Below are 22,123 nucleotides of genomic sequence, written 5' to 3'. Positions count from 1 at the left end.
AACAGGATAATAACAGGATATAACAGGATATACCAGGATATAACAGGGTAATAACAGGATAATAACAGGATATAACAGGATATACCAGGATATAACAGGATAATAACAGGATAATAACATGATATAACAGGATAATAACAGGATATTAATAGGATATAACAGGATATAACGGGATATAACAGGATATAACAGGATATAACAGGATAATAACAGGATATAACAGGATATAACAGGGTATAACAGGATAATAACAGGATATAACAGGATAATAACAGGATATAACAGGATATAACAGGATATAACAGGGTATAACAGGATAATAACAGGATATAACAGGATAATAACAGGATATAACAGGATATAACAGGATATAACAGGGTATAACAGGATAATAACATGATAATAACAGGATAATAACAGGATAATAACAGGATATAACAGGATATAACAGGGTAATAACAGGATAATAACAATGTATAGCAGGATATAACAGGATATAACAGGATATAACAAGATATAACAGGATATAACAGGATAATAACAGGATATAACATGATATAACAGGATATAACAGGATATAACAGGGTAATAACAGGATATAACAGGATATAACAGGATATAACAGGGTAATAACAGGATGTAACAGGATATAACAGGGTAATAACAGGATATAACAGGATATAACAGGGTATAACAGGGTAATATCAGGATAATAACAGGATATAACAGGATAATAACAGGATATAACAGGATATAACAGGATATAACAGGGTAATAACAGGATATAACAGGATATAACAGGATAATAACATGATAATAACAGGATATAACAGGGTAATAACAGGGTATAACAGGATATAACAGGATAATAACAGGATATAACAGGATATAACAGGATATAACAGGATAATAACAGGATATAACAGGGTATAACAGGATATAACAGGGTAATAACAGGATATAACATGATAATAACATGATAATAACAGGATGTAACAGGATATAACAGGATATAACAGGGTAATAACAGGATAATAACAGGATATAACAGGATAATAACAGGATATAACAGGATAATAACAGGATATAACAGGATATACCAGGATATAACAGGATATAACAGGATAATAACATGATAATAACAGGATAATTACAGGATATAACAGGATATACCAGGATATAACAGGATAATAACAGGATATAACAGGATATAACAAGATATAACGGGATATTAACATGATAATAACAGGATAATAACAGGATATAACAGGATATAACGGGATATTAACATGATAATAACATGATATAACAGGATATAACAGGATAATGACGGGATAATGACGGGATATAACAGGATATAACGGGATAATGACGGGATAATGACGGGATAATGACGGGATATAACAGGATATAACGGGATAATGACGGGATAAGGACGGGATATAACGGGATAATGACGGGATAAGGACGGGATATAACAGGATATAACGGGATATTAACATGATAATAACATGATATAACAGGATATAACAGGATAATGACGGGATAATGACGGGATATAACAGGATATAACGGGATAATGACGGGATAATGACGGGATATAACAGGATATAACGGGATAATGACGGGATAAGGACGGGATATAACAGGATAATCTGTTTAAAAGAATCAGTGGAAGAATTCCAAATAAATTCAGAGAATAAACTTTGAGGCGCTGCTGTGTAAACCAAACAAGTCCTGAGTGCCTTTTCAAATGTCCTACTGTCGGAGCTAGCAGTTGTGGAAATAACTGATATTCAATTAATGGTGAAAAGAGACGTACTGTATTGCACGCTCCCATGTGATCAATATATGTGACAATAACATATCTTTTCATCATATCGGATGATGTTATAAAGACCTGAGTGGTCAAAACATTATCATATAAATCTATCATATGGAAGCATACATAGAATGCAGTGTGTGGAGGGAGTATCTTTAGAATGCAGTGTGTGGAGGGAGTATCTCTAGAATGTAGTGTGTGTAGAGGGAGTATCTTTAGAATGCAGTGTGAGTGTGGAGGGAGTATCTTTAGAATGCAGTGTGTATAGAGGGAGTATCTTTAGAATGCAGTGTGTGGAGGGAGTATCTTTAGAATGCAGTGTGTGGAGGGAGTATCTCTAGAATGTAGTGTGTGTAGAGGGAGTATCTTTAGAATGCAGTGTGTGGAGGGAGTATCTTTAGAATGCAGTGTGTAGAGGGAGTATCTCTAGAATGCAGTGTGTGGAGGGAGTATCTTTAGAATGCAGTGTGTGGAGGGAGTATCTCTAGAATGTAGTGTGTGTAGAGGGAGTATCTTTAGAATGCAGTGTGTGGAGGGAGTATCTTTAGAATGGAGTGTGTAGAGGGAGTATCTCTAGAATGCAGTGTGTGGAGGGAGTATCTTTAGAATGCAGTGTGTGGAGGGAGTATCTCTAGAATGTAGTGTGTGTAGAGGGAGTATCTTTAGAATGCAGTGTGAGTGTGGAGGGAGTATCTTTAGAATGCAGTGTGTATAGAGGGAGTATCTTTAGAATGCAGTGTGTGGAGGGAGTATCTTTAGAATGCAGTGTGTGGAGGGAGTATCTCTAGAATGTAGTGTGTGTAGAGGGAGTATCTTTAGAATGCAGTGTGTGGAGGGAGTATCTTTAGAATGCAGTGTGTAGAGGGAGTATCTCTAGAATGCAGTGTGTGGAGGGAGTATCTTTAGAATGCAGTGTGTGGAGGGAGTATCTCTAGAATGTAGTGTGTGTAGAGGGAGTATCTTTAGAATGCAGTGTGAGTGTGGAGGGAGTATCTTTAGAATGCAGTGTGTATAGAGGGAGTATCTTTAGAATGCAGTGTGTGGAGGGAGTATCTTTAGAATGCAGTGTGTGGAAAGAGTATCTTTAGAATGCAGTGTGTGGAGGGAGTATCTTTAGAATCCAGTGTGAGTGTGGAGGGCGTATCTTTAGAATGCAGTGTGTGGAGGGTGTATCTTTAGAATGCAGTGTGTGTGGAGGGAGTATCTTTAGAATGCAGTGTGTGGAGGGAGTATCTTTAGAATGCAGTGTGTGGAGGGAGTATCTTTAGAATGCAGTGTGTGGAGGGAGTATCTTTAGAATGCAGTGTGTGGAGGGAGTATCTTTAGAATGCAGTGTGTGTGGAGGGAGTATCTTTAGAATGCAGTGTGTGGAAGGAGTATCTTTAGAATGCAGTGTGTGTGGAGGGAGTATCTTTAGAATGGAGTGTGTGGAGGGAGTATCTTTAGAATGCAGTGTGTGGAGGGAGTATCTTTAGAATGCAGTGTGTGTGGAGGGAGTATCTTTAGAATGCAATGTGTGGAGGGAGTATCTCTAGAATGCAGTGTGTGTGGAAGGAGTATCTTAAGAATGCAGTGTGTGGAAGGAGTATCTTTAGAATGCAGTGTGTGTGGAGGGAGTATCTTTAGAATGCAGTGTGTGGAGGGAGTATCTTTAGAATGCAGTGTGTGTGGAGGGAGTATCTTTAGAATGCAGTGTGTGTGGACGGAGTATCTTTAGAATGCAGTGTGTGGAGGGAGTATCTTTAGAATGCAGTGTGAGTGTGGAGGGAGTATCTTTAGAATGCAGTGTGTGGAGGGAGTATCTTTAGAATGCAGTGTGTGGAGGGAGTATCTTTAGAATGCAGTGTGAGTGTGGAGGGCGTATCTTTAGAATGCAGTGTGAGTGTGGAGGGCGTATCTTTAGAATGCAGTGTGTGGAGGGAGTATCTTCAGAATGCAGTGTGTGGAGGGAGTATCTTCAGAATGCAGTGTGTGGAGGGAGCATCTTTAGAATGCAGTGTGTGTAGAGGGAGTATCTTTAGAATGCAGTGTGTGTGGAGGGAGTATCTTTAGAATGCAGTGTGTGTGGAGGGAGTATCTTTAGAATGCAATGTGTGGAGGGAGTATCTCTAGAATGCAGTGTGTGTGGAGGGAGTATCTTTAGAATGCAGTGTGTGGAGGGAGGATCTTTAGAATGCAGTGTGTGTGGATGGAGTATCTTTAGAATGCAGTGAGTGTGGAGGGAGTATCTTTACAGTGCAGTGTGTGGAGGGAGTATCTTTAGAATGCAGTGTGTGGAGGGAGTATCTTTAGAATGCAGTGTGTGTAGAGGGAGTATCTTTAGAATGCAGTGTGTGGAGGGAGTATCTTTAGAATGCAGTGTGTGGAGGGAGTATCTTTAGAATGCAGTGTGTGGAGGGAGTATCTTTAGAATGCAGTGTGTGTGGAGGGAGTATCTTTAGAATGCAGTGTGTGGAAGGAGTATCTTTAGAATGCAGTGTGTGTGGAGGGAGTATCTTTAGAATGCAGTGTGTGGAGGGAGTATCTTTAGAATGCAGTGTGTGTGGAGGGATTATCTTTAGAATGCAGTGTGTGTGGAGGGAGTAACTTTAGAATGCAGTGTGTGGAGGGAGTATCTTTAGAATGCAGTGTGTGTGTGGAGGGAGTATCTTTAGAATGCAGTGTGTGGAGGGAGTATCTCTAGAATGCAGTGTGTGTAGAGGGAATATCTCTAGAATGCAGTGTGAGTGTGGAGGGAGTATCTTTAGAATGCAGTGTGTGGAGGGAGTATCTCTAGAATGCGGTGTGTGTAGAGGGAGTATCTTTAGAATGCAGTGTGTGGAGGGAGTATCTTTAGAATGCAGTGTGTGTAGAGGGAGTATCTCTAGAATGCAGTGTGTGGAGGGAGTATCTTTAGAATGCAATGTGTGTGGAGGGAGTATCTCTAGAATGCAGTGTGTAGAGGGAGTATCTTTAGAATGCAGTGTGTGTAGAGGGAGTATCTTTAGAATGCAGTGTGTGTAGAGGGAGTATCTCTAGAATGCAGTGTGTGTAGAGGGTGTATCTTTAGAATGCAGTGTGTAGAGGGAGTATCTTTAGAATGCAGTGTGTAGAGGGAGTATCTCTAGAATGCAGTGTGTGTGGAGGGACTATCTTTAGAATGCAGTGTGTGGAGGGAGAATCTTTAGAATGCAGTGTGTCGAGGGAGTATCTTTAGAATGCAGTGTGTGGAGGGAGTATCTTTAGAATGCAGTGTGTGTGGAGGGAGTATCTTTAGAATGCAGTATGTGTGGAGGGAGTATCTTTAGAATGCAGTGTGTGGAGGGAGTATCTTTAGAATGCAGTGTGTGGAGGGAGTATCTTTAGAATGCAGTGTGTGGAGGGAGTATCTTTAGAATGCAGTGTGTGTGGAGGGAGTATCTTTAGAATGCAGTGTGTGGAAGGAGTATCTTTAGAATGCAGTGTGTGTGGAGGGAGTATCTTTAGAATGCAGTGTGTGGAGGGAGTATCTTTAGAATGCAGTGTGTGTGGAGGGAGTATCTTTAGAATGCGGTGTGTGTGGAGGGAGTATCTTTAGAATGCAATGTGTGGAGGGAGTATCTCTAGAATGCAGTGTGTGTGGAGGGAGTATCTTTAGAATGCAGTGTGTGGAGGGAGTATCTTTAGAATGCAGTGTGTGTGGAGGGAGTATCTTTAGAATGCAGTGTGTGTGGAGGGAGTATCTTTAGAATGCAGTGTGTGGAGGGAGTATCTTTAGAATGCAGTGTGAGTGTGGAGGGAGTATCTTTAGAATGCAGTGTGTGGAGGGAGTATCTTTAGAATGCAGTGTGTGGAGGGAGTATCTTTAGAATGCAGTGTGTGGAGGGAGTATCTTTAGAATGCAGTGTGTGGAGGGAGTATCTTTAGAATGCAGTGTGAGTGTGGAGGGCGTATCTTTAGAATGCAGTGTGTGGAGGGTGTATCTTTAGAACGCAGTGTGTGTGGAGAGAGTATCTTTAGAATGCAGTGTGTGGAGGGAGTATCTTTAGAATGCAGTGTGTGGAGGGAGTATCTTTAGAATGCAGTGTGTGGAAGGAGTATCTTTAGAATGCAGTGTGTGTGGAGGGAGTATCTTTAGAATGCAGTGTGTGGAGGGAGTATCTTTAGAATGCAGTGTGTGGAGGGAGTATCTTTAGAATGCAGTGTGTGTGGAGGGAGTATCTTTAGAATGCAATGTGTGGAGGGAGTATCTCTAGAATGCAGTGTGTGTGGAGGTAGTACCTTTAGAATGCAGTGTGTGGAGGGAGTATCTTTAGAATGCAGTGTGAGTGTGGAGGGCGTATCTTTAGAATGCAGTGTGTGGAGGGAGTATCTTCAGAATGCAGTGTGTGAAGGGAGTATCTTCAGAATGCAGTGTGTGGAGGGAGCATCTTTAGAATGCAGTGTGTGTAGAGGGAGTATCTTTAGAATGCAGTGTGTCTGGAGGGAGTATCTTTAGAATGCAGTGTGTGTGGAGGGAGTATCTTTAGAATGCAATGTGTGGAGGGAGTATCTCTAGAATGCAGTGTGTGTGGAGGGAGTATCTTTAGAATGCAGTGTGTGGAGGGAGTATCTTTAGAATGCAGTGTGTGGAGGGAGTATCTTTAGAATGCAGTGTGTGTAGAGGGAGTATCTTTAGAATGCAGTGTGTGGAGTGAGTATCTTTAGAATGCAGTGTGTGGAGGGAGTATCTTTAGAATGCAGTGTGTGGAGGGAGTATCTTTAGAATGCAGTGTGTGTGGAGGGATTATCTTTAGAATGCAGTGTGTGTGGAGGGAGTATCTTTAGAATGCAGTGTGTGGAGGGAGTATCTTTAGAATGCAGTGTGTGTGTGGAGTGAGTATCTTTAGAATGCAGTGTGTGGAGGGAGTATCTCTAGAATGCAGTGTGTGTAGAGGGAAAATCTCTAGAATGCAGTGTGAGTGTGGAGGGAGTATCTTTAGAATGCAGTGTGTGGAGGGAGTATCTCTAGAATGCGGTGTGTGTAGAGGGAGTATCTTTAGAATGCAGTGTGTGGAGGGAGTATCTTTAGAATGCAGTGTGTGTAGAGGGAGTATCTCTAGAATGCAGTGTGTGGAGGGAGTATCTTTAGAATGCAATGTGTGTGGAGGGAGTATCTCTAGAATGCAGTGTGTAGAGGGAGTATCTTTAGAATGCAGTGTGTGTAGAGGGAGTATCTTTAGAATGCAGTGTGTGTAGAGGGAGTATCTCTAGAATGCAGTGTGTGTAGAGGGTGTATCTTTAGAATGCAGTGTGTAGAGGGAGTATCTTTAGAATGCAGTGTGTGTAGAGGGAGTATCTCTAGAATGCAGTGTGTGTGGAGGGACTATCTTTAGAATGCAGTGTGTGGAGGGAGAATCTTTAGAATGCAGTGTGTCGAGGGAGTATCTTTAGAATGCAGTGTGTGGAGGGAGTATCTTTAGAATGCAGTGTGTGTGGAGGGAGTATCTTTAGAATGCAGTGTGTGTGGAGGGAGTATCTTTAGAATGCAGTGTGTGGAGGGAGTATCTTTAGAATGCAGTGTGTGGAGGGAGTATCTTTAGAATGCAGTGTGTGGAGGGAGTATCTTTAGAATGCAGTGTGTGTGGAGGGAGTATCTTTAGAATGCAGTGTGTGGAAGGAGTATCTTTAGATTGCAGTGTGTGTGGAGGGAGTATCTTTAGAATGCAGTGTGTGGAGGGAGTATCTTTAGAATGCAGTGTGTGGAGGGAGTATCTTTAGAATGCAGTGTGTGGAGGGAGTATCTTTAGAATGCAGTGTGTGTGGAGGGAGTATCTTTAGAATGCAGTGTGTGGAAGGAGTATCTTTAGATTGCAGTGTGTGTGGAGGGAGTATCTTTAGAATGCAGTGTGTGGAGGGAGTATCTTTAGAATGCAGTGTGTGTGGAGGGAGTATCTTTAGAATGCGGTGTGTGTGGAGGGAGTATCTTTAGAATGCAATGTGTGGAGGGAGTATCTCTAGAATGCAGTGTGTGTGGAGGGAGTATCTTTAGAATGCAGTGTGTGGAGGGAGTATCTTTAGAATGCAGTGTGTGTGGAGGGAGTATCTTTAGAATGCAGTGAGTGTGGAGGGAGTATCTTTAGAATGCAGTGTGTGGAGGGAGTATCTTTAGAATGCAGTGTGAGTGTGGAGGGCGTATCTTTAGAATGCAGTGTGTGGAGGGTGTATCTTTAGAACGCAGTGTGTGTGGAGGGAGTATCTTTAGAATGCAGTGTGTGGAGGGAGTATCTTTAGAATGCAGTGTGTGGAGGGAGTATCTTTAGAATGCAGTGTGTGGAAGGAGTATCTTTAGAATGCAGTGTGTGTGGAGGGATTATCTTTAGAATGCAGTGTTTGGAGGGAGTATCTTTAGAATGCAGTGTGTGGAGGGAGTATCTTTAGAATGCAGTGTGTGTGGAGGGAGTATCTTTAGAATGCAATGTGTGGAGGGAGTATCTCTAGAATGCAGTGTGTGTGGAGGTAGTACCTTTAGAATGCAGTGTGTGGAGGGAGTATCTTTAGAATGCAGTGTGTGTGGAGGGAGTATCTTTAGAATGCAGTGTGTGTGGAGGGAGTATCTTTAGAATGCAGTGTGTGGAGGGAGTATCTTTAGAATGCAGTGTGAGTGTGGAGGGAGTATCTTTAGAAAGCAGTGTGTGGAGGGAGTATCTTTAGAATGCAGTGTGTGGAGGGAGTATCTTTAGAATGCAGTGTGAGTGTGGAGGGAGTATCTTTAGAATGCAGTGTGTATAGAGGGAGTATCTTTAGAAAGCAGTGTGTGGAGGGAGTATCTTTAGAATGCAGTGTGTGGAAGGAGTATCTTTAGAATGCAGTGTGTGGAGGGAGTATCTTTAGAATGCAGTGTGAGTGTGGAGGGAGTATCTTTAGAATGCAGTGTGTATAGAGGGAGTATCTTTAGAATGCAGTGTGTGGAGGGAGTATCTTTAGAATGCAGTGTGTGGAAGGAGTATCTTTAGAATGCAGTGTGTGGAGGGAGTATCTTTAGAATGCAATGTGAGTGTGGAGGGCGTATCTTTAGAATGCAGTGTGTGGAGGGTGTACCTTTAGAACGCAGTGTGTGTGGAGGGATTATCTTTAGAATGCAGTGTGTGGAGGGAGTATCTTTAGAATGCAGTGTGTGGAGGGGAGTAACTTTAGAATGCAGTGTGTGGAAGGAGTATCTTTAGAATGCAGTGTGTGTGGAGGGAGTATCTTTAGAATGCAGTGTGTGGAGGGAGTATCTTTAGAATGCAGTGTGTGGAGGGAGTATCTTTAGAATGCAGTGTGTGTGGAGGGAGTATCTTTAGAATGCAATGTGTGGAGGGAGTATCTCTAGAATGCAGTGTGTGTGGAGGGAGTATCTTTAGAATGCAGTGTGTGGAGGGAGTATCTTTAGAATGCAGTGTGAGTGTGGAGGGCGTATCTTTAGAATGCAGTGTGTGGAGGGAGTATCTTCAGAATGCAGTGTGTGGAGGGAGTATCTTCAGAATGCAGTGTGTGGAGGGAGCATCTTTAGAATGCAGTGTGTGTAGAGGGAGTATCTTTAGAATGCAGTGTGTGTGGAGGGAGTATCTTTAGAATGCAGTGTGTGTGGAGGGAGTATCTTTAGAATGCAATGTGTGGAGGGAGTATCTCTAGAATGCAGTGTGTGTGGAGGGAGTATCTTTAGAATGCAGTGTGTGGAGGGAGTATCTTTAGAATGCAGTGTGTGTGGATGGAGTATCTTTAGAATGCAGTGAGTGTGGAGGGAGTATCTTTACAGTGAGGTGTGTGGAGGGAGTATCTTTAGAATGCAGTGTGTGGAGGGAGTATCTTTAGAATGCAGTGTGTGTAGAGGGAGTATCTTTAGAATGCAGTGTGTGGAGGGAGTATCTTTAGAATGCAGTGTGTGGAGGGAGTATCTTTAGAATGCAGTGTGTGGAGGGAGTATCTTTAGAATGCAGTGTGTGTGGAGGGAGTATCTTTAGAATGCAGTGTGTGGAAGGAGTATCTTTAGAATGCAGTGTGTGTGGAGGGAGTATCTTTAGAATGCAGTGTGTGGAGGGAGTATCTTTAGAATGCAGTGTGTGTGGAGGGATTATCTTTAGAATGCAGTGTGTGTGGAGGGATTATCTTTAGAATGCAGTGTGTGGAGGGAGTATCTTTAGAATGCAGTGTGTGTGTGGAGGGAGTATCTTTAGAATGCAGTGTGTGGAGGGAGTATCTCTAGAATGCAGTGTGTGGAGGGAGTATCTTTAGAATGCAGTGTGTGGAAGGAGTATCTTTAGAATGCAGTGTGTGGAGGGAGTATCTTTAGAATGCAATGTGAGTGTGGAGGGCGTATCTTTAGAATGCAGTGTGTGGAGGGTGTACCTTTAGAACGCAGTGTGTGTGGAGGGATTATCTTTAGAATGCAGTGTGTGGAGGGAGTATCTTTAGAATGCAGTGTGTGGAGGGAGTAACTTTAGAATGCAGTGTGTGGAAGGAGTATCTTTAGAATGCAGTGTGTGTGGAGGGAGTATCTTTAGAATGCAGTGTGTGGAGGGAGTATCTTTAGAATGCAGTGTGTGGAGGGAGTATCTTTAGAATGCAGTGTGTGTGGAGGGAGTATCTTTAGAATGCAATGTGTGGAGGGAGTATCTCTAGAATGCAGTGTGTGTGGAGGGAGTATCTTTAGAATGCAGTGTGTGGAGGGAGTATCTTTAGAATGCAGTGTGAGTGTGGAGGGCGTATCTTTAGAATGCAGTGTGTGGAGGGAGTATCTTCAGAATGCAGTGTGTGGAGGGAGTATCTTCAGAATGCAGTGTGTGGAGGGAGCATCTTTAGAATGCAGTGTGTGTAGAGGGAGTATCTTTAGAATGCAGTGTGTGTGGAGGGAGTATCTTTAGAATGCAGTGTGTGTGGAGGGAGTATCTTTAGAATGCAATGTGTGGAGGGAGTATCTCTAGAATGCAGTGTGTGTGGAGGGAGTATCTTTAGAATGCAGTGTGTGGAGGGAGTATCTTTAGAATGCAGTGTGTGTGGATGGAGTATCTTTAGAATGCAGTGAGTGTGGAGGGAGTATCTTTACAGTGAGGTGTGTGGAGGGAGTATCTTTAGAATGCAGTGTGTGGAGGGAGTATCTTTAGAATGCAGTGTGTGTAGAGGGAGTATCTTTAGAATGCAGTGTGTGGAGGGAGTATCTTTAGAATGCAGTGTGTGGAGGGAGTATCTTTAGAATGCAGTGTGTGGAGGGAGTATCTTTAGAATGCAGTGTGTGTGGAGGGAGTATCTTTAGAATGCAGTGTGTGGAAGGAGTATCTTTAGAATGCAGTGTGTGTGGAGGGAGTATCTTTAGAATGCAGTGTGTGGAGGGAGTATCTTTAGAATGCAGTGTGTGTGTGGAGGGAGTATCTTTAGAATGCAGTGTGTGGAGGGAGTATCTCTAGAATGCAGTGTGTGTAGAGGGAATATCTCTAGAATGCAGTGTGAGTGTGGAGGGAGTATCTTTAGAATGCAGTGTGTGGAGGGAGTATCTCTAGAATGCGGTGTGTGTGGAGGGAGTATCTCTAGAATGCAGTGTGTAGAGGGAGTATCTTTAGAATGCAGTGTGTGTAGAGGGAGTATCTTTAGAATGCAGTGTGTGTAGAGGGAGTATCTCTAGAATGCAGTGTGTGTAGAGGGTGTATCTTTAGAATGCAGTGTGTAGAGGGAGTATCTTTAGAATGCAGTGTGTGTAGAGGGAGTATCTCTAGAATGCAGTGTGTGTGGAGGGACTATCTTTAGAATGCAGTGTGTGGAGGGAGAATCTTTAGAATGCAGTGTGTCGAGGGAGTATCTATAGAATGCAGTGTGTGGAGGGAGTATCTTTAGAATGCAGTGTGTGTGGAGGGAGTATCTTTAGAATGCAGTGTGAGTGTGGAGGGAGTATCTTTAGAATGCAGTGTGTATAGAGGGAGTATCTTTAGAATGCAGTGTGTGGAGGGAGTATCTTTAGAATGCAGTGTGTGGAAGTAGTATCTTTAGAATGCAGTGTGTGGAGGGAGTATCTTTAGAATGCAATGTGAGTGTGGAGGGCGTATCTTTAGAATGCAGTGTGTGGAGGGTGTACCTTTAGAACACAGTGTGTGTGGAGGGAGTATCTTTAGAATGCAGTGTGTGGAGGGAGTATCTTTAGAATGCAGTGTGTGGAGGGAGTAACTTTAGAATGCAGTTTGTGGAAGGAGTATCTTTAGAATGCAGTGTGTGTGGAGGGAGTATCTTTAGAATGCAGTGTGTGGAGGGAGTATCTTTAGAATGCAGTGTGTGGAGGGAGTATCTTTAGAATGAGGTGTGTGTGGAGGGAGTATCTTTAGAATGCAATGTGTGGAGGGAGTATCTCTAGAATGCAGTGTGTGTGGAGGGAGTATCTTTAGAATGCAGTGTGTGGAGGGAGTATCTTTAGAATGCAGTGTGAGTGTGGAGGGCGTATCTTTAGAATGCAGTGTGTGGAGGGAGTATCTTTAGAATGCAGTGTGTGTGGAGGGAGTATCTTTAGAATGCAATGTGTGGAGGGAGTATCTCTAGAATGCAGTGTGTGTGGAGGTAGTACCTTTAGAATGCAGTGTGTGGAGGGAGTATCTTTAGAATGCAGTGTGTGTGGAGGGAGTATCTTTAGAATGCAGTGTGTGTGGAGGGAGTATCTTTAGAATGCAGTGTGTGGAGGGAGTATCTTTAGAATGCAGTGTGACTGTGGAGGGAGTATCTTTAGAAAGCAGTGTGTGGAGGGAGTATCTTTAGAATGCAGTGTGTGGAGGGAGTATCTTTAGAATGCAGTGTGAGTGTGGAGGGAGTATCTTTAGAATGCAGTGTGTATAGAGGGAGTATCTTTAGAATGCAGTGTGTGGAGGGAGTATCTTTAGAATGCAGTGTGTGGAAGGAGTATCTTTAGAATGCAGTGTGTGGAGGGAGTATCTTTAGAATGCAGTGTGAGTGTGGAGGGAGTATCTTTAGAATGCAGTGTGTATAGAGGGAGTATCTTTAGAATGCAGTGTGTGGAGGGAGTATCTTTAGAATGCAGTGTGTGGAAGGAGTATCTTTAGAATGCAGTGTGTGGAGGGAGTATCTTTAGAATGCAATGTGAGTGTGGAGGGCGTATCTTTAGAATGCAGTGTGTGGAGGGTGTACCTTTAGAACGCAGTGTGTGTGGAGGGATTATCTTTAGAATGCAGTGTGTGGAGGGAGTATCTTTAGAATGCAGTGTGTGGAGGGAGTAACTTTAGAATGCAGTGTGTGGAAGGAGTATCTTTAGAATGCAGTGTGTGTGGAGGGAGTATCTTTAGAATGCAGTGTGTGGAGGGAGTATCTTTAGAATGCAGTGTGTGGAGGGAGTATCTTTAGAATGCAGTGTGTGTGGAGGGAGTATCTTTAGAATGCAATGTGTGGAGGGAGTATCTCTAGAATGCAGTGTGTGTGGAGGGAGTATCTTTAGAATGCAGTGTGTGGAGGGAGTATCTTTAGAATGCAGTGTGAGTGTGGAGGGCGTATCTTTAGAATGCAGTGTGTGGAGGGAGTATCTTCAGAATGCAGTGTGTGGAGGGAGTATCTTCAGAATGCAGTGTGTGGAGGGAGCATCTTTAGAATGCAGTTTGTGTAGAGGGAGTATCTTTAGAATGCAGTGTGTGTGGAGGGAGTATCTTTAGAATGCAGTGTGTGTGGAGGGAGTATCTTTAGAATGCAATGTGTGGAGGGAGTATCTCTAGAATGCAGTGTGTGTGGAGGGAGTATCTTTAGAATGCAGTGTGTGGAGGGAGTATCTTTAGAATGCAGTGTGTGTGGATGGAGTATCTTTAGAATGCAGTGAGTGTGGAGGGAGTATCTTTACAGTGCAGTGTGTGGAGGGAGTATCTTTAGAATGCAGTGTGTGGAGGGAGTATCTTTAGAATGCAGTCGTGTAGAGGGAGTATCTTTAGAATGCAGTGTGTGGAGGGAGAATCTTTAGAATGCAGTGTGTGGAGGGAGTATCTTTAGAATGCAGTGTGTGGAGGGAGTATCTTTAGAATGCAGTGTGTGTGGAGGGAGTATCTTTAGAATGCAGTGTGTGGAAGGAGTATCTTTAGAATGCAGTGTGTGTGGAGGGAGTATCTTTAGAATGCAGTGTGTGGAGGGAGTATCTTTAGAATGCAGTGTGTGTGGAGGGATTATCTTTAGAATGCAGTGTGTGTGGAGGGATTATCTTTAGAATGCAGTGTGTGGAGGGAGTATCTTTAGAATGCAGTGTGTGTGTGGAGGGAGTATCTTTAGAATGCAGTGTGTGGAGGGAGTATCTCTAGAATGCAGTGTGTGTAGAGGGAATATCTCTAGAATGCAGTGTGAGTGTGGAGGGAGTATCTTTAGAATGCAGTGTGTGGAGGGAGTATCTCTAGAATGCGGTGTGTGTAGAGGGAGTATCTTTAGAATGCAGTGTGTGGAGGGAGTATCTTTAGAATGCAGTGTGTGTAGAGGGAGTATCTCTAGAATGCAGTGTGTGGAGGGAGTATCTTTAGAATGCAATGTGTGTGGAGGGAGTATCTCTAGAATGCAGTGTGTAGAGGGAGTATCTTTAGAATGCAGTGTGTGTAGAGGGAGTATCTTTAGAATGCAGTGTGTGTAGAGGGAGTATCTCTAGAATGCAGTGTGTGTAGAGGGTGTATCTTTAGAATGCAGTGTGTAGAGGGACTATCTTTAGAATGCAGTGTGTGTAGAGGGAGTATCTCTAGAATGCAGTGTGTGTGGAGGGACTATCTTTAGAATGCAGTGTGTGGAGGGAGAATCTTTAGAATGCAGTGTGTCGAGGGAGTATCTATAGAATGCAGTGTGTGGAGGGAGTATCTTTAGAATGCAGTGTGTGTGGAGGGAGTATCTTTAGAATGCAGTGTGAGTGTGGAGGGAGTATCTTTAGAATGCAGTGTGTATAGAGGGAGTATCTTTAGAATGCAGTGTGTGGAGGGAGTATCTTTAGAATGCAGTGTGTGGAAGGAGTATCTTTAGAATGCAGTGTGTGGAGGGAGTATCTTTAGAATGCAATGTGAGTGTGGAGGGCGTATCTTTAGAATGCAGTGTGTGGAGGGTGTACCTTTAGAACACAGTGTGTGTGGAGGGAGTATCTTTAGAATGCAGTGTGTGGAGGGAGTATCTTTAGAATGCAGTGTGTGGAGGGAGTAACTTTAGAATGCAGTTTGTGGAAGGAGTATCTTTAGAATGCAGTGTGTGTGGAGGGAGTATCTTTAGAATGCAGTGTGTGGAGGGAGTATCTTTAGAATGCAGTGTGTGGAGGGAGTATCTTTAGAATGAGGTGTGTGTGGAGGGAGTATCTTTAGAATGCAATGTGTGGAGGGAGTATCTCTAGAATGCAGTGTGTGTGGAGGGAGTATCTTTAGAATGCAGTGTGTGGAGGGAGTATCTTTAGAATGCAGTGTGAGTGTGGAGGGCGTATCTTTAGAATGCAGTGTGTGGAGGGAGTATCTTCAGAATGCAGTGTGTGGAGGGAGTATCTTCAGAATGCAGTGTGTGGAGGGAGCATCTTTAGAATGCAGTGTGTGTAGAGGGAGTATCTTTAGAATGCAGTGTGTGTGGAGGGAGTATCTTTAGAATGCAGTGTGTGTGGAGGGAGTATCTTTAGAATGCAATGTGTGGAGGGAGTATCTCTAGAATGCAGTGTGTGTGGAGGGAGTATCTTTAGAATGCAGTGTGTGGAGGGAGTATCTTTAGAATGCAGTGTGTGTGGATGGAGTATCTTTAGAATGCAGTGAGTGTGGAGGGAGTATCTTTACAGTGCAGTGTGTGGAGGGAGTATCTTTAGAATGCAGTGTGTGGAGGGAGTATCTTTAGAATGCAGTGTGTGTAGAGGGAGTATCTTTAGAATGCAGTGTGTGGAGGGAGTATCTTTAGAATGCAGTGTGTGGAGGGAGTATCTTTAGAATGCAGTGTGTGGAGGGAGTATCTTTAGAATACAGTGTGTGTGGAGGGAGTATCTTTAGAATGCAGTGTGTGGAAGGAGTATCTTTAGAATGCAGTGTGTGTGGAGGGAGTATCTTTAGAATGCAGTGTGTGGAGGGAGTATCTTTAGAATGCAGTGTGTGTGGAGGGATTATCTTTAGAATGCAGTGTGTGTGGAGGGAGTATCTTTAGAATGCAGTGTGTGGAGGGAGTATCTTTAGAATGCAGTGTGTGTGTGGAGGGAGTATCTTTAGAATGCAGTGTGTGGAGGGAGTATCTCTAGAATGCAGTGTGTAGAGGGAATATCTCTAGAATGCAGTGTGAGTGTGGAGGGAGTATCTTTAGAATGCAGTGTGTGGAGGGAGTATCTCTAGAATGCGGTGTGTGTAGAGGGAGTATCTTTAGAATGCAGTGTGTGGAGGGAGTATCTTTAGAATGCAGTGTGTGTAGAGGGAGTATCTCTAGAATGCAGTGTGTGGAGGGAGTATCTTTAGAATGCAATGTGTGTGGAGGGAGTATCTCTAGAATGCAGTGTGTAGAGGGAGTATCTTTAGAATGCAGTGTGTGTAGAGGGAGTATCTCTAGAATGCAGTGTGTGTAGAGGGTGTATCTTTAGAATGCAGTGTGTAGAGGGAGTATCTTTAGAATGCAGTGTGTGTAGAGGGAGTATCTCTAGAATGCAGTGTGTGTGGAGGGACTATCTTTAGAATGCAGTGTGTGGAGGGAGAATCTTTAGAATGCAGTGTGTCGAGGGAGTATCTATAGAATGCAGTGTGTGGAGGGAGTATCTTTAGAATGCAGTGTGTGTGGAGGGAGTATATTTAGAATGCAGTGTGTGTGGAGGGAGTATCTTTAGAATGCAGTGTGTGGAGGGAGTATCTTTAGAATGCAGTGTGTGGAGGGAGTATCTTTAGAATGCAGTGTGTGGAGGGAGTATCTTTAGAATGCAGTGTGTGGAAGGAGTATCTTTAGAATGCAGTGTGTGTGGAGGGAGTATCTTTAGAATGCAGTGTGTGGAGGGAGTATCTTTAGAATGCAGTGTGTGTGGAGGGAGTATCTTTAGAATGCGGTGTGTGTGGAGGGAGAATCTTTAGAATGCAATGTGTGGAGGGAGTATCTCTAGAATGCAGTGTGTGTGGAGGGAGTATCTTTAGAATGCAGTGTGTGGAGGGAGTATCTTTAGAATGCAGTGTGTGTGGAGGGAGTATCTTTAGAATGCAGTGTGTGTGGAGGGAGTATCTTTAGAATGCAGTGTGTGGAGGGAGTATCTTTAGAATGCAGTGTGAGTGTGGAGGGAGTATCTTTAGAATGCAGTGTGTAGAGGGAGTATCTTTAGAATGCAGTGTGTGGAGGGAGTATCTTTAGAATGCAGTGTGTGGAAGGAGTATCTTTAGAATGCAGTGTGTGGAGGGAGTATCTTTAGAATGCAGTGTGAGTGTGGAGGGCGTATCTTTAGAATGCAGTGTGTGGAGGGTGTATCTTTAGAACGCAGTGTGTGTGGAGGGAGTATCTTTAGAATGCAGTGTGTGGAAGGAGTATCTTTAGAATGCAGTGTGTGTGGAGGGAGTATCTTTAGAATGCAGTGTGTGGAGGGAGTATCTTTAGAATGCAGTGTGTGGAGGGAGTATCTTTAGAATGCAGTGTGTGTGGAGGGAGTATCTTTAGAATGCAGTGTGTGGAGGGAGTATCTTTAGAATGCAGTGTGTGTGGAGGGAGTATCTTTAGAATGCAGTGTGTGTGGAGGGAGTATCTTTAGAATGCAGTGTGTGGAGGGAGTATCTTTAGAATGCAGTGTGAGTGTGGAGGGAGTATCTTTAGAATGCAGTGTGTGGAGGGAGTATCTTTAGAATGCAGTGTGTGGAGGGAGTATCTTTAGAATGCAGTGTGTGGAAGGAGTATCTTTAGAATGCAGTGTGTGGAGGGAGTATCTTTAGAATGCAGTGTGAGTGTGGAGGGCGTATCTTTAGAATGCAGTGTGTGGAGGGTGTATCTTTAGAACGCAGTGTGTGTGGAGGGAGTATCTTTAGAATGCAGTGTGTGGAGGGAGTATCTTTAGAATGCAGTGTGTGGAGGGAGTATCTTTAGAATGCAGTGTGTGGAAGGAGTATCTTTAGAATGCAGTGTGTGTGGAGGGAGTATCTTTAGAATGTAGTGTGTGGAGGGAGTATCTTTAGAATGCAGTGTGTGGAGGGAGTATATTTAGAATGCAGTGTGTGTGGAGGGAGTATCTTTAGAATGCAGTGTGTGGAGGGAGTATCTTTAGAATGCAGTGTGTGGAGGGAGTATCTTTAGAATGCAGTGTGTGGAGGGAGTATCTTTAGAATGCAGTGTGTGGAAGGAGTATCTTTAGAATGCAGTGTGTGTGGAGGGAGTATCTTTAGAATGCAGTGTGTGGAGGGAGTATCTTTAGAATGCAGTGTGTGTGGAGGGAGTATCTTTAGAATGCGGTGTGTGTGGAGGGAGTATCTTTAGAATGCAATGTGTGGAGGGAGTATCTCTAGAATGCAGTGTGTGTGGAGGGAGTATCTTTAGAATGCAGTGTGTGGAGGGAGTATCTTTAGAATGCAGTGTGTGTGGAGGGAGTATCTTTAGAATGCAGTGTGTGTGGAGGGAGTATCTTTAGAATGCAGTGTGTGGAGGGAGTATCTTTAGAATGCAGTGTGAGTGTGGAGGGAGTATCTTTAGAATGCAGTGTGTGGAGGGAGTATCTTTAGAATGCAGTGTGTGGAGGGAGTATCTTTAGAATGCAGTGTGTGGAAGGAGTATCTTTAGAATGCAGTGTGTGGAGGGAGTATCTTTAGAATGCAGTGTGAGTGTGGAGGGCGTATCTTTAGAATGCAGTGTGTGGAGGGTGTATCTTTAGAACGCAGTGTGTGTGGAGGGAGTATCTTTAGAATGCAGTGTGTGGAGGGAGTATCTTTAGAATGCAGTGTGTGGAGGGAGTATCTTTAGAATGCAGTGTGTGGAAGGAGTATCTTTAGAATGCAGTGTGTGTGGAGGGAGTATCTTTAGAATGCAGTGTGTGGAGGGAGTATCTTTAGAATGCAGTGTGTGGAGGGAGTATCTTTAGAATGCAGTGTGTGTGGAGGGAGTATCTTTAGAATGCAATGTGTGGAGGGAGTATCTCTAGAATGCAGTGTGTGTGGAGGTAGTACCTTTAGAATGCAGTGTGTGGAGGGAGTATCTTTAGAATGCAGTGTGTGTGGAGGGAGTATCTTTAGAATGCAGTGTGTGTGGAGGGAGTATCTTTAGAATGCAGTGTGTGGAGGGAGTATCTTTAGAATGCAGTGTGAGTGTGGAGGGAGTATCTTTAGAAAGCAGTGTGTGGAGGGAGTATCTTTAGAATGCAGTGTGTGGAGGGAGTATCTTTAGAATGCAGTGTGAGTGTGGAGGGAGTATCTTTAGAATGCAGTGTGTATAGAGGGAGTATCTTTAGAATGCAGTGTGTGGAGGGAGTATCTTTAGAATGCAGTGTGTGGAAGGAGTATCTTTAGAATGCAGTGTGTGGAGGGAGTATCTTTAGAATGCAGTGTGAGTGTGGAGGGAGTATCTTTAGAATGCAGTGTGTGTGGAGGGAGTATCTTTAGAATGCAATGTGTGGAGGGAGTATCTCTAGAATGCAGTGTGTGTGGAGGGAGTATCTTTAGAATGCAGTGTGTGGAGGGAGTATCTTTAGAACGCAGTGTGTGTGGAGGGAGTATCTTTAGAATGCAGTGTGTGTGGAGGGAGTATCTTTAGAATGCAGTATGTGGAGGGAGTATCTTTAGAATGCAGTGTGTGGAGGGAGTATCTTTAGAATGCAGTGTGTGGAGGGAGTATCTTTAGAATGCAGTGTGTGTAGAGGGAGTATCTTGAGAATGCAGTGTGTGGAGGGAGTATCTTTAGAATGCAGTGTGTGTGGAGGGAGTATCTTAAGAAAGCAGTGTGTGGAAGGAGTATCTTTAGAATGCAGTGTGTGTGGAGGGAGTATCTTTAGAATGCAGTGTGTGGAGGGAGTATCTTTAGAATGCAGTGTGTGTGGAGGGAGTATCTTTAGAATGCAGTGTGTGGAGGGAGTATCTTTAGAATGCAGTGTGTGGAAGGAGTATCTTTAGAATGCAGTGTGTGTGGAGGGAGTATCTTTAGAATGCAGTGTGTGGAGGGAGTATCTTTAGAATGCAGTGTGAGTGTGGAGGGAGTATCTTTAGAATGCAGTGTGTGGAGGGAGTATCTTTAGAATGCAGTGTGTGGAAGGAGTATCTTTAGAATGCAGTGTGTGGAGGGAGTATCTTTAGAATGCAGTGTGAGTGTGGAGGGCGTATCTTTAGAATGCAGTGTGTGGAGGGAGTATCTTCAGAATGCAGTGTGTGGAGGGAGTATCTTCAGAATGCAGTGTGTGGAGGGAGTATCTTTAGAATGCAGTGTGAGTGTGGAGGGAGTATCTTTAGAAAGCAGTGTGTGGAGGGAGTATCTTTAGAATGCAGTGTGTGGAGGGAGTATCTTTAGAATGCAGTGTGAGTGTGGAGGGAGTATCTTTAGAATGCAGTGTGTATAGAGGGAGTATCTTTAGAATGCAGTGTGTGGAGGGAGTATCTTTAGAATGCAGTGTGTGGAAGGAGTATCTTTAGAATGCAGTGTGTGGAGGGAGTATCTTTAGAATGCAGTGTGAGTGTGGAGGGAGTATCTTTAGAATGCAGTGTGTATAGAGGGAGTATCTTTAGAATGCAGTGTGTGGAGGGAGTATCTTTAGAATGCAGTGTGTGGAAGGAGTATCTTTAGAATGCAGTGTGTGGAGGGAGTATCTTTAGAATGCAATGTGAGTGTGGAGGGCGTATCTTTGGAATGCAGTGTGTGGAGGGTGTATCTTTAGAACACAGTGTGTGTGGAGGGAGTATCTTTAGAATGCAGTGTGTGGAGGGAGTATCTTTAGAATGCAGTGTGTGGAGGGAGTAACTTTAGAATGCCGTGTGTGGAAGGAGTATCTTTAGAATGCAGTGTGTGTGGAGGGAGTATCTTTAGAATGCAGTGTGTGGAGGGAGTATCTTTAGAATGCAGTGTGTGGAGGGAGTATCTTTAGAATGCAGTGTGTGTGGAGGGAGTATCTTTAGAATGCAATGTGTGGAGGGAGTATCTCTAGAATGCAGTGTGTGTGGAGGGAGTATCTTTAGAATGCAGTGTGTGTGGAGGGAGTATCTTTAGAATGCAGTGTGTGGAAGGAGTATCTTTAGAATGCAGTGTGTGTGGAGGGAGTATCTTTAGAATGCAGTGTGTGGAGGGAGTATCTTTAGAATGCAGTGTGTGGAAGGAGTATCTTTAGAATGCAGTGTGTGGAGGGAGTATCTTTAGAATGCAGTGTGAGTGTGGATGGCGTATCTTTAGAATGCAGTGTGTGGAGGGAGTATCTTCAGAATGCAGTGTGTGGAGGGAGTATCTTCAGAATGCAGTGTGTGGAGGGAGCATCTTTAGAATGCAGTGTGTTTAGAGGGAGTATCTTTAGAATGCAGTGTGTGTGGAGGGAGTATCTTTAGAATGCAGTGTGTGTGGAGGGAGTATCTTTAGAATGCAATGTGTGGAGGGAGTATCTTTAGAATGCAGTGTGTGTGGAGGGAGTATCTTTAGAATGCAGTGTGTGTGGAGGGAGTATCTTTAGAATGCAGTGTGTGGAGGGAGTATCTTTAGAATGCAGTGTGAGTGTGGAGGGAGTATCTTTAGAATGCAATGTGTGTAGAGGGAGTATCTTTAGAATGCAGTGTTTTGAGGGAGTATCTTTAGAATGCAGTGTGTGGAGGGAGTATCTTTAGAATGCAGTGTGTGTGGAGGGAGTATCTTTAGAATGCAGTGTGTGGAGGGAGTATCTTTAGAATGCAGTGTGTGTGGAGGGAGTATCTTTAGAATGCAGTGTGTGGAAGGAGTATATTTGGAATGCAGTGTGTGTGGAGGGAGTATCTTTAGAATGCAGTGTGTGGAGGGAGTATCTTTAGAATGCAGTGTGTGGAGGGAGTATCTCTAGAATGCAGTGTGTGGAGGGAGTATCTCTAGAATGCAGTGTGAGTGTGGAGAGAGTCTCTTCCCACCTGGTGGGGCACCCAACACAGGAAGAAAACTACGACAGCCGACGCCAGTATCCTCAACGCCTCATCGTCTCTCGACCGGCTGGTCTTCTGGATGCTCCGCGCCCCGACCAGGGCTCCACCGATCAGGCAGTGGCAGGTGATGATGATGAGGAAGGGAAACAGGAAACCAAGGATGCTCTTCATCAGGCCGATGGCGACGAGGAGGTGCCTGGAGCCCTGATTGATTGGTTTTAATTTATTAATTAATTTATTAGTGGATAGTGGTGGAGTTTCCCCAGCTGGAGACCGTATTAGATGATAGGGATACAAACACATTGAGACTTCACACTCAATGGAATTCAACAGAGAAACTGTAGTA

The 22,123-nt window shown here is 43.7% G+C and overlaps 1 protein-coding gene across 1 annotated transcript in view; it reads right to left on the bottom strand.

Annotated features, from left to right (window-relative positions):
- The window catches only part of LOC106590686 (type-1 angiotensin II receptor-like), a 36,981-nt gene that overhangs the window by 793 nt on the left and 14,065 nt on the right, over positions 1-22,123 (bottom strand). Inside the window, exon 3 of the mRNA XM_014181846.2 lies at positions 21,766-21,981. Within this exon, the coding sequence (XP_014037321.2) occupies positions 21,766-21,981 (216 nt within the window). The remainder of the gene's footprint in view (positions 1-21,765; positions 21,982-22,123) is intronic.

Source organism: Salmo salar, chromosome ssa29 (genome assembly GCF_905237065.1).
Source record: "Salmo salar chromosome ssa29, Ssal_v3.1, whole genome shotgun sequence".
Taxonomy (NCBI): Eukaryota; Metazoa; Chordata; class Actinopteri; order Salmoniformes; family Salmonidae; genus Salmo; species Salmo salar.
Note: the sequence above shows the minus strand (reverse complement) of the source record. Positions and strands in the feature narration are given on the sequence as shown.